Source organism: Bos mutus, chromosome 15, assembly GCF_027580195.1.
Source record: "Bos mutus isolate GX-2022 chromosome 15, NWIPB_WYAK_1.1, whole genome shotgun sequence".
In the NCBI taxonomy this organism is placed as follows: Eukaryota; Metazoa; Chordata; class Mammalia; order Artiodactyla; family Bovidae; genus Bos; species Bos mutus.
The window spans coordinates 63099526-63115274 of NC_091631.1; the positions used below are offsets into that span (position 1 = coordinate 63099526).

The following is a 15749-nucleotide window of genomic DNA, read 5'->3' on the forward strand; positions in this document are numbered from 1 at the left end:
AATTATTAAAAAAAAAAGATATTGTGGTCTTACATTAAGATATTTAATCCATTTTGAGTTTATTTTTGAGTGTGGTGTTAGAAAGTGTTCTAGTTTCTTTTTTTTTAATTTTTATTTATTTTTAAAATTTATTTTATTTTTAACTTTACAATATTGTATTGGTTTTGCCATATATCAACATGAATCCGCCACAGGTATACACGTGTTCCCCATCCTGAACACTCCTCCCTCCTCCCTCCCTGTACCATCCCTCTGGGTTGTCCCAGTGCATTCTTTTACAAGTGGTTGACCAATTTTCCCAGCACCACTTGTTAAAGAGATTGTCTTTTCTCCACTGTATATTCATGTCTCCTTTGTCAAAGATAAGGTGTCCATAGGTGCGTGGATTTATCTCTGGGCTTTCTATTTTGTTCCATTGATCTATATTTCTGTCTTTGTGCCAGTACCATATTGTCTTGATGACTGTGACTTTGTAGTAGAGCCTGAAGTCAGGCAGGCTGATTCCTCCAGTTCCATTCTTCTTTCTCAAGATTGCTTGGGCTATTCGAGGTTTTTTGTCTTTCCATACAAATTGTGAAATTATTTGTTCTAGCTCTGTGAAGAATACTGTTGGTAGCTTGATAGGGATTGCATTGAATCTATAGATTGCTCTGGGTAGTATACTCATTTTCACTATATTGATTCTTCCAATCCATGAACATGGTATATTTCTCCATCTATTAGTGTCCTCTTTGATTTCTTTCACCAGTGTTTTATAGTTTTCTATATATAGGTCTTTAGTTTCTTTAGGTAGATATATTCCTAAGTATTTTATTCTTTTTGTTACAATGGTGAATGGAATTGTTTCCTTAATTTCTCTATTTTCTCATTATTAGTGTATAGGAATGCAAGGGATTTCTGTGTGTTGATTTTATATCCTGCAACTTTACTATATTCATTGATTAGTTCCAGTAATTTTCTGGTGGACTCTTTACGGTTTTCTATGTAGAGGATCATGTCATCTGCAAACAGTGAGAGTTTTACTTCTTCTTTTCCAATTTGGATTCCTTATATTTCTTTTTCTGCTCTGATTGCTGTGGCCAAAATTTCCAAAACTATGTTGAATAGTAATGGTGAAAGTGAGCACCCTTGTCTTATTCCTGACTTTAGGGGAAATGCTTTCAATTTTTCACCACTGAGGATAATGTTTGCTGTGGGTTTGTCATATATAGCTTTTATTATGTTGAGGTATGTTCCTTCTATTCCTGCTTTCTGGAGAGTTTTTATCATAAATGGATGTTGAATTTTGTCAAAGGCTTTAAAGATCTAAATGTAAGACCAGAAACTATAAAACTCCTAGAGGAGAACATAGGCAAAACACTCTCTGACATACATCACAGCAGGATCCTCTATGACCCACCTCCCGGAATACTGGAAATAAAAGCAAAAATAAACAAATGGGACCTAATTAAAATTAAAAGCTTCTGCACAACAAAAGGAAACTATAAGCAAGGTGAAAAGACAGCCTTCAGAACGGGAGAAAATAATAGCAAATGAAGCAACTGACAAACAACTAATCTCAAAAATAAACAAGCAACTCCTGCAGCTCAATTCCAGAAAAATAAACGACCCAATCAAAAAATGGGCCAAAGAACTAAACAGACATTTCTCCAAAGAAGACAAACAGATGGCTAACAAACACATGAAAAGATGCTCAACATCACTCATTATCAGAGAAATGCAAATCAAAACCACAATGAGGTACCATTTCATGCCACTCAGAATAGTTTCTATCCAAAAGTCTACAAGCAATAAATGCTGGAGAGGGTGTGGAGAAAAGGGAACCCTCTCACACTGTTGGTGGGAATGCAAACTAGTACAGCCACTATGGAGAACAGTGTGGAGATTCCTTAAAAAACTGGAAACAGAACTGCCTTATGACCCAGCAATCCCACTGCTGGGCATACACATCAAGGAAACCAGAAGGGAAAGAGACACGTGTACCCCAATGTTCATCGCAGCACTGTTTATAATAGCCAGGACATGGAAGCAACCTAGATGTCCCTCAGCAGATGAATGGATAAGAAAGCAGTGGCACATATACACAATGGAGTATTACTCAGCCATTAAAAAGAATACATTTGTTTCAGTTCTAATGAGGTAGATGAAACTGGAGCCTATTATACAGAGTGAAGTAAGCCAGAAAGAAAAACACCAATACAGTATACTAATGCATATATATGGAATTTAGAAAGATGGTAACAATAACCCTGTATGCAAGACAGCAAAAGAGACACAGATGTATAGAACAGTCTTTTGGACTCTGTGGGAGAGGGAGAGGGTGGGATGATTTGGGAGAATGGCTTTGAAACATGTATAATATCATATATGAAACGAGTCACCAGTCCAGGTTCGATGCAGGATACTGGATGCTTGGGGTTGGTGCACTGGGTGACCCAGAAGGATGGTATGGGGAGGGAGAAGGGAGGAGGGTTCAAGATGGGGAACACAGGTATACCTGTGGTGGATTCATGTTGATATATGGCAAAACCAATACAATACTGTGAAGTTAAAAAATTAAATAAAATAAATTAAAAAAATAATAAAAATAAAAATAAAAGTCCCATATAACCCAGAAATCCATTCTTGGTTATATATTCTGATAAAACCACAATGCAAAAAGACACATGTATAACAATATTCATTGCAGCACTATTTATAATAGGCAGGACATGGTGGCAGCCTAAATGGCCATCAACAGAAGATTGGATGAAGAAGATTTGTTACACATACACAATGGAATATTACTTAGCCATTTAAAGGAGCAAAATAGTGCCATTTTCAGAGATGTGGCTATACCTAGAGACTGTCATACAGAAGAAACAAGGCAAAGAGAGAGAAAAAAATATCATACATTAATGCATATATTTGGAATCTAGAAAACTAGTATCAGTTCAGTTCAGTTCAGTTGCTCACTCTTGTCCAACTCTTTGTGACCCCATGAATCGCAGCATGCCAGGCCTCCCTGTCCATCACCAACTCCCAGAGTTCACTCAGACTCACGTCCATCAAGTTAGTGATGCCATCCAGCCATCTCATCCTCTGTCATCCCCTTCTCCTCCTGCCCCCAATCACTCCCAGCATCAGAGTCTTTTCCAATGAGTCAACTCTTCGCATGAGGTGGCCAAAGTACTGGAGTTTCAGCTTTAGCATCATTCCTTCCAAAGAAATCCCAGGGCTAATCTCCTTCAGAATGGACTGGTTGGATCTCCTTGCAGTCCAAGGGACTCTCAAGAGTCTTCTCCAACACCACACTTCAAAAGCATCAATTTTTCGGTGCAAAGCCTTCTTCACAGTCCAACTCTCACATCCATACATGACCACTGGAAAAACCATAGGCTTGAGTAGATGGACCTTTGTTGGCAAAATAATGTCTCTGCTTTTAAATATGCTGTCTAGGTTGGTCATAACTTTTCTTCCAAGAAGTAAGTGTCTTTTAATTTCATGGCTGCAATCATCATCTGCAGTGATTTTGAGCCCCCCAAAATAAAGTCTGACACTGTTTCCACTGTTTCCCCATCTATTTCCCATGAAGTGATGGGACCAGATGCCATGATCTTCGTTTTCTGAGTGTTGAGCTTTAAGCCAACTTTTTCACTCTCCTCTTTCCCCTTCATCAAGAGGCTTTTTAGTTCCTCTTCACTTTCTGCCATAAGGGTGGTGTCATCTGCATATTATTGAGGTTATTGATAATTCTCCCGGCAATCTTGATTCCAGCTTGTGCTTCATCCAGCCCAGCATTTCTCATGATGTACTCTGCATATAAGTTAAATAGCAGGGTGAGAATATACAGCCTTGACGTACTCCTTTTCCTATTTGGAACCAGTCTGTTGCTCCATGTCTGGTTCTAACTGTTGCTTCCTGACTTGCATATAGGTTTCTCAAGAGGCAGGTCAGGTGATCTGGTATTCCCATCTCTTTCAGAATTTTCCACAGTTTATTGTGATCCACACAGTCAAAGGCTTTGGCATAGTCAATAAAGCAGAAATAGATGTTTTTCTGGAACTCTCTTGCTTTTTCGATGATCCAGCGAATGTTGGCAATTTGATTTCTGGTTCCTCTGCCTTTTGTAAAACCAGCTTGAACATCAGGAAGTTCACTGTTCACGTATTGCTGAAGCCTGGCTTGGAGACTTTTGAGCATTACTTTACTAGCGTGTGAGATGAGTGCAATTGTGCAGTAGTTTGAGCATTCTTTGGTATTGCCTTTCTTTGGGATTGGAATGAAAACTGACCTTTTCCAGTCCTGTGACCACTGCTGAGTTTTTCAAATTTGTTGGCATATTGAGGGCAGCACTTTCACAGCATCATCTTTTAGGATTTGAAATAGCTCACCTGGAATTCCATCACCTCTGCTAGCTTTGTCCATAGTGATGCTTCATAAGGCTCACTTGACTTCACATTCCAGGATGTCTGGCTCTAGGTGAGTGATCACACCATGGTGATTATCTTGGTCCATGAATCAAGGCAAATTGGAAGTGGTCAAACAAGAGATGGCAAGAGTGAACGTTGACATACTAGGAATCAGCGAACTAAAATGGACTGGAATGGGTGAATTTAACTCAGATGACCATTATGTCTACTACTGTGTGCAGGAATCCCTTAGAAAACTAGTATAGATGAACCTATTTGCAGGGCAGGATTAGAGATGCAGATGTTGAAAAGAGACATGTGGATATAGGTGGAGAAGGTGATGGTGAGATCAATTGGGAGATTAAAAGAGACACATACACTTTACCATGTGTAAAATAGAGAGCTAGTGGGAACCTGCTCTGTAGCACAAGTTGCTTAGCTTGGTGCTCTGTGATGACCTAGATGGGTGGGTTGGGGAAGAAGTGGACAGGAGGTCCAAGAAGGAGGGGATATATATACCTATAGCTGATCTGATTCACTTTGTTGTACAGCAGAAACTAACACAGTATTGTAAAGCAACTATACTCCAATTAAAAGAATTTGTCAAAAAAATATACAAATAATGCTGGAGAGGGTATGGAGAAAAGGGAACCCTTCTATACTGTTGGTGAGAATGTAAATTGGTACAACCACTATGGAGAACAGTATGGAGGTTCCTCAAAAAGCTAAAAATAGAACTACCATATGACCTAGCAATCTCACTTTTGGGCAAATATCCATAGAAAACCATAATCCAAAAGCATACATGCACCCCAATGTTCACTGCAGCAGTATTTACAAATAGCCATGTCATTGAAGTAAGCAAAATGTTCATCAACAGAGGAATGAATAAAGAGGTGGTACATAAGGTATACTTACATATGGAATCTAGTTTTTAAAAAGATACAAATAAATTTATTTACAGAATAGAAGCAGGCTTAATGATATTGAAAACAAACTTACAGTTATCAAATGGAAATGTGGGGCATGGGGGAACAAATCAGGAACTTGGGATGAACACATACACTATACTATATATAAGATAGATAACCAACAAGACATAGGAAACTCATAACCAGCAAGACACAGGAAACTATCAAATATTCTGTGATAACCTATATGAGAAAGAATCTAAAAAAGGATGAATATATTTATACATATAGCTGAATCACTTTGCTGTACATCTGAAACTACCACAACACTGTAAACCAAGTATACTCCAATAAAATTAAAATGTTAAAAAATTTTTTTAAAAAACTTGTCTGAAAATTTCAAAATAACCAGCCAATATTGGACACTTTACAGCATTTAATTCAGGAAGTACAATTGGAAATTTCCAGCTCTTAGGAGCTTAATACTTAGTTTTATTTCACAAATTCCTATTTGCTTTAACTTCAGTTTTATGTTTATATTTCCTCATAGGGAATGTCCCTGAAAAGTCCATCAGGCATTTCACTGTGAGTAAAATGGAAAGGGAAGTATACTCTATACCTGTGGATTCATAAGTCACCTATACTATGTGAAATAGAACAATTGTACATAGCTGAAGTGTAATTGGTATGTATAAAACCAAAAGAAAGCACAAATGTGCTTTCTGTATTAGTCACAAATACATCCATAATCTGAAAACCCAGTCAACTGAGATCATATACCTATATTTAGTGTTCTAGAAACTTATCAAGAACCAAAGTAAATTGTTTTTGATGGTTTCCAAGCGGGGGATAAAGGCTTCCCTGATAGTTCAGTTAGTAAAGAATCTGCCTGCAATGCAGGAGACCCTGCTTGATTCCTAGATTGGGAAGATCCGCTGAAGGGATAGGCTACCCACTCCAGCATTCTTGGGCTTCCCTTGAGGCTCAGCTGGTAAAGAATCTGCCTGCAATGTGGGAGACCAGGGTTCAATCCTTGGGTTGGGAAGATCCCCTGAGAAGGGAAAGTCTACCCACTCCAGTATTCTGGCCTGGAGAATTCCATGGACTGTATAGTCCATGGGGTCGCAAAGAGTTGGACATGTCTGAGCGACTTTCACTTTCAGATGAAAATGGGCTTCTCAGGTGGCCCTAGTGGTAAAGAACCCATCTTCCAATGCAGGAGACATAAAAGACATGGGTTTGATCCCTGGGTGGGGAAGATCCCCTGGAGAAGGGCATGACAACCGACTCCAATCTTTTGCCTGGAGAATCCCATGAACAGAGAAGCCTGGCAGGTTACAGTCCATAGGGTTGCAAAGAGTCAGACACGACTGAAGTGACTTAGCACGCAGCATGCAGATAAAAATGGATGTTAACAGTCACTGGTCCAACTGCTCTTCTAAAACATGGGAAGACAAGTTGAAACATCAAATAGTTTGGATTCTAGGATCTCAGTAATTAGCCACATTTCCATCAAGGAAATGAGAATGACTACTTCCTTTCAATCACTGGATTGGTGCCCTTCCTAATCTGTTCTCTTTTTTACAACCTTGGAAATCTTTTTAAAGTACAAATCTGGCCAAGTCACACCTATGCTTATAACTCTTCAATGTCTTTCTTTGCTCTTAGGGTTAAATTGAAACTTTTTTTTTTTTTTTTTTTTTAGCATGAGAAAACTTTTTTCTTTATTTTTTTGTCTTTTTTTTTTTCTTTAATTTTAATTCAAAATAATTACGTGCTCCCCATCCTGAACCCTCCTCCCTCCCCCCTCCCCATACCATCCCCCTGGGCCATCCCAGCGCACCAGCCCCAAGCATCCAGCATCGTGCACTGAACCTGGACTGGCATCTCGTTTCATACATGACATTTCACATGTTTCAATGCCATTCTCCCAAATCTTCCCACCCTCTCCCTCTCCCACAGAGTCCATAAGACTGTTCTATACATCAGTGTCTCTTTTGCTGTCTCGTATACAGGGTTATCGTTACCATCTTTCTAAATTCCATATATATGCGTTAGTATACTGTATTTATGTTTTTCCTTCTGGCTTACTTCACTCTGTATAATAGGCTCCAGTTTCATCCACCTCATTAGAACTGATTCAAATGTATTCTTTTTAATGGCTGAGTAATACTCCATTGTGTATATGTACCACAGCTTTCTTATCCATTCATCTGCTGATGGACATCTAGGTTGCTTCCATGTCCTGGCTATTATAAACAGTGCTGCGATGAACATTGGGGTACACGTGTCTCTTTCTCTTCTGGTTTCCTCAGTGTGTATGCCCAGCAGTGGGATTGCTGGATCATAAGGCAGTTCTATTTCCAGTTTTTTAAGGAATCTCCACACTGTTCTCCTTAGTGGCTGTACTAGTTTGCATTCCCACCAACAGTGTAAGCGGGTTCCCTTTTCTCCACACCCTCTCCAGAATTTATTATTTGTAGACTTTTGGATCGCAGCCATTCTGACTGGTGTGAAATGGTGTGCGCTTTTTCTCAAGCGCACATGGAACCTTCTCCAGGATAGATCACATCCTGGGCCATAAAGCTAGCCTTGGTAAATTCAAAAAAATAGAAATCATTCCAAGCATCTTTTCTGACCACAATGCAGTAAGATTAGATCTCAATTACAGGAGAAAAACTATTAAAAATTCCAACATATGGAGGCTGAACAACACGCTGCTGAATAACCAACAAATCACAGAAGAAATCAAAAAAGAAATCAAAATTTGCATAGAAACGAATGAAAATGAAAACACAACAACCCAAAACCTGTGGGACACAGTAAAAGCAGTCCTAAGGGGAAAGTTCATAGCAATACAGGCACACCTCAAGAAGCAAGAAAAAAGTCAAATAAATAACCTAACTCTACACCTAAAGCAACTAGAAAAGGAAGAAATGAAGAACCCCAGGGTTAGTAGAAGGAAAGGAATCTTAAAAATTAGAGCAGAAATAAATGCAAAAGAAACAAAAGAGACCATAGCAAAAATCAACAAAGCCAAAAGCTGGTTCTTTGAAAGGATAAATAAAATTGACAAACCATTAGCCAGACTCATCAAGAAACAAAGGGAGAAAAATCAAATCAATAAAATTAGAAATGACAGTGGAGAGATCACAACAGACAACATAGAAATACAAAGGATCATAAGAGACTATTATCAACAATTATATGCCAATAAAATGGACAACGAGGAAGAAATGGACAAATTCTTAGACAAGTACAACTTTCCAAAACTCGACCAGGAAGAAAAGAAAACCTTAACAGACCCATCACAAGCACGGAAATTGAAACTGTAATCAAAAATCTTCCAGCAAACAAAAGCCCAGGTCCAGACGGCTTCACAGCTGAATTCTACCAAAAAATTCAGAGAAGAGCTAACACCTATCCTGCTTAAACTCTTCCAGAAAATTGCAGAGGAAGGTAAACTTCCAAACTCATTCTATGAGGCCACCATCACCCTAATACCAAAACCTGACAAAGATCCCACACAAAAAGAAAACTACAGGCCAATATCACTGATGAACATAGATGCAAAAATCCTAAACAAAATTCTAGCAATCAGAATCCAACAACACATTAAAAAGATCATACACCATGACCAAGTGGGCTTTATCCCAGGGATGCAAGGATTCTTCAATATCCATAAATCAATCAATGTAATACACCACATCAACAAATTGAAAACAAAAACCATATGATTATCTCAATAGATGCAGAGAAAGCCTTTGACAAAATTCAACATCCATTTATGATAAAACTCTCCAGAAAGCAGGAATAGAAGGAACATACCTCAACATAATAAAAGCTATATATGACAAACCCACAGCAAACATTATCCTCAATGGTGAAAAATTGAAAGCATTTCCTCTAAAGTCAGGAACAAGACAAGGGTGCCCACTTTCACCATTACTATTCAACATAGTTTTGGAAATTTTGGCTACAGCAATCAGAGCAGAAAAAGAAATAAAAGGAATCCAAATTGGAAAAAGAAGAAGTAAAACTCTCACTATTTGCAGATGACATGATCCTCTACATAGAAAACCCTAAAGACTCCACTAGAAAATTACTAGAACTAATCAATGATTATAGTAAAGTTGCAGGATATAAAATCAACACACAGAAATCCCTTGCATTCCTATACACTAATAATGAGAAAACAGAGAAATTAAGGAAACAATTCCATTCACCATTGCAACAAAAAGAATAAAATACTTAGGAATATATCTACCTAAAGAAACTAAAGACCTATATATAGAAAACTATAAATCACTGGTGAAAGAAATCAAAGAGGACACTAATAGATGGAGAAATATACCATGTTCATGGATTGGAAGAATCAATATAGTGAAAATGAGTATACTACCCAAAGCAATTTATAGATTCAATGCAATCCCTATCAAGCTACCAACAGTATTCTTCACAGAGCTAGAACAAATAATTTCACAATTTGTATGGAAAGACAAAAAACCTCGAATAGCCAAAGCGATCTTGAGAAAGAAGAATGGAACTGGAGGAATCAACCTACCTGACTTCAGGCTCTACTACAAAGCCACAGTTATCAAGACAGTATGGTACTGGCACAAAGACAGAAATATAGATCAATGGAACAAAATAGAAAGCCCAGAGATAAATCCACACACATATGGACACCTTATCTTTGACAAAGGAGGCAAGAATATACAGTGGATTAAAGACAATCTCTTTAACAAGTGGTGCTGGGAAGTCTGGTCAACCACTTGTAAAAGAATGAAACTAGAACACTTTCTAACACCATATACAAAAATAAACTCAAAATGGATTAAAGATCTCAACGTAAGACCAGAAACTATAAAACTCCTAGAGGAGAACATAGGCAAAACACTCTCTGACATACATCACAGCAGGATCCTCTATGACCCACCTCCCAGAATATTGGAAATAAAAGCAAAAATAAACAAATGGGACCTAATTAACCTTAAAAGCTTCTGCACATCAAAGGAAACTATTAGCAAGGTGAAAAGACAGCCTTCAGAATGGGAGAAAATAATAGCAAATGAAGCAACCGACAAACAACTAATCTCAAAAATATACAAGCAACTCCTACAGCTCAACTCCAGAAAAATAAATGACCCAATCAAAAAATGGGCCAAAGATCTAAATAGACATTTCTCCAAAGAAGACATACAGATGGCTAACAAACACATGAAAAGATGCTCAACATCACTCATTATCAGAGAAATGCAAATCAAATTGAAACTTCTTAACATGTATTATAGCTTCAGTTGGTCTGATTTCAGTCTATCTCTTTCTTCATCCTTATTTTAGTCTACTCCTCCTCTTATTCTAATACTGTGTTCAGGGTTTCTTGACCTCAGTACTAGTCTATTGTAAAAAAGTGTTTACTTTCATACATTTACCTTTTGATTTGTGGTCTCCTCCATGAAGATGGAGATCATATTTATGCTGTTTATTGTTGTAACATTAGTGCCTATCATAGTGCTTGGAATATTAAATAAAGTATTAGTAGAAATTACAAGATTTGGGACCAGTAGGAGACAGTATCTTTTACAGTCTACACAGATGGCAGCCCAACGTATTGACCTATGCCCCATTTATGTTTTTCTCAGGGGGAAGTTGTTGGAGGTGGGGCATATCATAATAGAATAAAATGTTTCAATGCTTACTATATTTGAAATGATTCAATTTTTTAGACATTATAGATCACCAAGTATCATTACAAACTTCCATCAATGTGATAAAGATTATGAAAATTTAAAGACAGCACCAAAATGCTCAGACTCTGTGTGACTTGTGGGGTTTCCTTTATTAGTTACATGTAAATAAAGCCAGCTAGAGCAATGACAGTTAAGCTTAGGGTATGAGCTCCTTGCATGGTTGATCCATTCTTTACACATCAGTTTTTAAATAATGGAGTTTCTGTAAATCTACACTGACTTATACAAACAGGAAACATAAATATTAGCTCCATGATGGGAAAAATCATAACCATGGTAAAAGGATATATGTTTGGGGGTTGATCTTCAGGAATTTTCCTTACCCTGTGGTCTAGAGCCCAAAGTACACAGATCTAGAGAAGCTTCAGATCAGTGCTGAAGCTTTTGAAGAGGTTTAACATGGAAATCTTTGTGACATCATCTATATTATGCCCCAAATTGTGTCAGAAAAATTGGGAGAAACTGAAAAGAGGCAATACCCTTACATAAATACCCTAAAATGACATGTGGTTCTTTTTTTTTTTTTTTTTTTTGACATGTAGTTCTTAGGAAACATTTTCTTGCTTTTATATTTGTAATTTCTTCCCTTTCTCATGTGCTCCTCAGGAATCAGGAAATATTTATCTTTCATCTAAAAAAACTTAATTTCCTTTTATATAGATGTGGTATCAAAAATTTCAAAATACCACCATTTTGTTTCTTATTATAAACCAACATTTATTATATATATATTTAAGCTTTCTGCTCCTGGGATTTTTGCTGTTGTTGTTAACCTGAGTAAACGTGGTAGCCATGTTAATAAAAAATATCTTTGGCACTATTTCTACTTTACAGTTTTAAGAACGTGATATCTGAGTCATTTAAATCATGGAATTAGTGAAACAGTTTTTACACCAAAGCTTACTTAACATTGGTCTTCCCTTGTAGCTCAGCTAGTAAAGAATCCGCCTACAATGTGGCAGACCTGGGTTTGATCCCCGGGTTGGGAAGATCCCCCGGAGAAGGGAAAGGCTACCCACTCCAGTATTCTGGCCTGGAGAATTCCATGCACCATGGACTGTATAGTCCATGAGGTCGCAAAGAGTCAGACACGACTGAGTGACTTAAACACACAGACACACACACACATTACCTAACATTTAGCCAAAACCAATCAGGAGATATTCATACTGCTTTCTTAGTATAGAGATGTTTATCTTACCAATGCATTTGTTCACTAATTTGATAAATATTTATAGAGGGCTCATTATGTGCTAAAATTTTTTTTAAGTTTTGGAGATATAGTGGTGAACAGACTTGGTCTCTGCCCATATGGAGCTTAATATCTAGTGGGTGAGATGACATCTACCAGGCACAAAATAAAGTTTATTTCAGCTGTCGAAATGTGTAGAGTTGTCAGATATGACCTTTAAGATAGATAAAGTTTGAAGTTTTACTCTGTACCCAGTATATATTTAGAGTCCCTATTTATATTCACTATCCAGAAAAATAAAAGAGACAAATATCTTTATATCCAAAGTCAAATGACTTTTATAAACATTGAGGAACATTTTGAAAGTATTAGAATTTCCAGTGTGATGCAGACTCTTAATATTTTCTCTCCTGTATTTTAAACAGGAATACCTAAGAAGGACAGAGACTGTGGGAAATGACAAACCTGATCTACCTCTCAATCAAGTCAAGTTTTCTGGGTCCTTTCTTAGGGTGCAATTTAAATTTTGTGTCGTAATTGCTATCTTTCAGACTGGATGGATCTATTAGAGAATAACAGGGTCAAGAAAAAATAGAGTGTCACAAGTGACAGGCTATTAGCATTAGGCAATGGCAAAGAACACTTACTGGTAAGTGGTTGGGCTGACATTGATGCGTCGAGGGTGACTTCCTGATTCGAATTTGCTTGCCAGCGTGACATTATTTCCAAACAGGCAATATCGTGGCATTCTTACCCCAACAACTCCAGCCAGCACAGAGCCTGAGTGAATGCCTATCCTCATCTAAAAAAGAAAAGGAAAAAGAAAAAGGGTATGCTTATGTTTTCATTTGGTATGCAATTATTTTAATGAGAGGTTGTTACTGTTGTTCAGCTGCTAGGTCATGTCCAACTCTTTGTGACCCCATGGACTGCAGCATGCCAGTCTTCCCTGTCCTTCAACATCTCCCAGAGTTTGGTCAAACTCATGTCCACTGAGTCAGTGGTGCCATCCAACCATTTCACCCACTCCTTCCCCTTAATCTTTCCCAGAATCAGGGTCTTTTCCAGTGAGTCGGCCCTTTGCATCAGGTGACCAAAGTACTGGAACTTCAGCTTCAGCATCAGTCCTTCCAATGAATCTGAAAGGGTTGATTTCTTTTGAGATTGACTTGTTTGATCTCCTTCCTGTCCAAGGGACTCTCAAGAGTGCTCACAAGTGCTGCAACTTGAAAGCATCAATTCTTTGGTGCTCAGTCTTCTTTATGGTCCAACTCTCACAGCCACATATGACTACTGGAAAAGCCATAGCTTTAACTATGCAGACCTTTGTCGGCAAAATGATGTCTCTGCCTTTTAATACACTGTCTAGGTACTGCTGAACTATTAGACTCCTACCTTCTCAAAGTCAGGAACTGGGGGTCTTAGTTATTTTTATCAGCCATATCTGGACTATTATACTATCAGTGAACACAGATGTTGTGGGAAAAAAATCAATGAATGGTTTATTATAAGAAAAAACACATTTAATTTTCTACATGAATCCAATTGTGTTTTATGTTAAATCAGGTTTATTTGTACCTAATATGCTCTAAATGTTCTCCCTCCAGTTATTCTCGCATAAAACCTTCCTTTTTCCTTCATAGCATTAAACATAATTGTAAATTAAATGTTTATATTTCTTTTTATCTGTTCATTTAAAATATTTTCATCTCTACTTTAGATTTCTATTTCTAAATTTACTAATCTTCTCTTTGTAAAACCTTATCTTTTGCTAATCACATCCAGTGCATTTTTCTTTTTAGATATTGAGATTTTCATTTCTCAACATTCAATTTGAACATTTAAAAAAATCTTTCAGGTATCAAATTAATTTTTGAACATACAGAATACTAGTAAAATAACTGTTTTAATACTTTTGCCTACTAATTCTACCATAGGCTCCAGTTCTGTGTCAATTTTGATTGATAAATTTTTCTCATTATTATGGGTTATATTTTTCAGCTTTTCTGCCTAGTAATTTTTGGTTAGATAACATGAATTGACTTTGTTGAATGCTGGTTATTTTTATATTCTTATATATATATTTGAACTTTGTCCTTGGATGGGGTCAAGGTACTTGGAAACAGTTTTTCTTTTTTCTTCCAAGTCTTGCTTTTTAAAATTTGTTAGGCAAGTCATGAGCTGTGTTTCATGTGGGACTATTTCCCACTACTGAGGGGAGAACCTTCTGAGTATTATACCAAATGCATATGATTTATGAGGTTTTTCAGTCTTCCTGGTGGGATTAGTCATTTTTTCCAAGTCCTGTGTGAATTCTGGGAATTTTTTTCTTAATCTTTTCAGGTGTTTTTTCCCCACTGGGCTAAGGTAGTTTTGTCACATACAAACAATTATCGGTAATTTAAGGAACATATAGGAGGCCCATTGGAAGATCTCTGGTAGTCTCTGTGCAACTCTCTTAGTGGTACTCTGTCCATGAATTCTAGCTTTTTTGGTCTTCATAGACTCTCAGCTTCAACTCTTCAACTTGGGGAGTTTGTTGAGTTCCTCCTGATTTGTCTTTCCCTAAACAACTTGAACATACCCCCCAAAATATGCCAGGGAAATCATATGTTTCCTCTTGTTCTCTCGACTCTCAGGCATCACTGCCTTCCACTGCCTAATGTCCAACATCATGAAACTGTTCTTTTGTACATTTTGTCCATATTTTTAATTGTTGATGGTGGGAGTATAAATGCAGCCCCTGTTTTTCCACATTTGGTGGAAGCAGAGATGAGACATATATTATTTTAGGTATGCAAGTTACCTTAAAAATTTAGCCTGTTACTCATGAGAGATTGTCTATTTGGATTTAAAAGTTAAAAAAGGCAATTGTTAGCATAAGCTCCTATGCCTGACACAAAGTGAGGCTAAACAAACCAAAATGCTGGAGTTTGAAGCAGAGAAAGTTTTGTTGCTGAGTGATGCAAGGAGACAGGTAGCTCATGCTCCAAAAAAATTTCAAGGTCCACAAAATGTTTCAGCAAAGCATTTTTAAAAGTCAGGTGAAGGAGGGGGGTTGCCAGGTATGTGTATGTGATCAGTTCATGCAGAGTTCTCTGGCTGATGGTGAGGTAACAGGGTGGGGTCACAACAGTTAACATTATCAGGCACTAGGAGGCACAGGGCTATGTGTTCATGATCATGAAGTAGTTAACAGCTTCCATTTGGTGAGGGGCAAGGATTCATAATTGTGAAACCCAGGAAATGCACATCAAACATTATTATCTAGGTACCTCAGAGAGGACATGTGGGAAGGCCTGTCCCAGGAAAACCCCATAGGGTCCTGCTCAGTTATATAATGAATGGTAGTATTCCTTATTGGAGAAGGCAATGGCACCCCACTCCAGTACTCTCGCCTGGAAAATCCCATGGATAGAGAAGCCTGGTGAGCTGCAGTCCGTGGGGTCGCTAAGAGTTGGACACGACTGAGCGAATTCACTTTCACCTTTCACTTTCATGA

General features: G+C 37.6%; 1 protein-coding gene across 1 annotated transcript in view; it reads right to left on the minus strand.

Annotated features, from left to right (window-relative positions):
* GUCY1A2 (guanylate cyclase 1 soluble subunit alpha 2) overlaps positions 1 to 15749 on the minus strand; it is a 500240-nt gene that overhangs the window by 70442 nt on the left and 414049 nt on the right. Inside the window, exon 7 of the mRNA XM_070384284.1 lies at positions 12895 to 13049. Coding sequence (XP_070240385.1) covers positions 12895 to 13049 — 155 coding nt within the window. The remainder of the gene's footprint in view (positions 1 to 12894; positions 13050 to 15749) is intronic.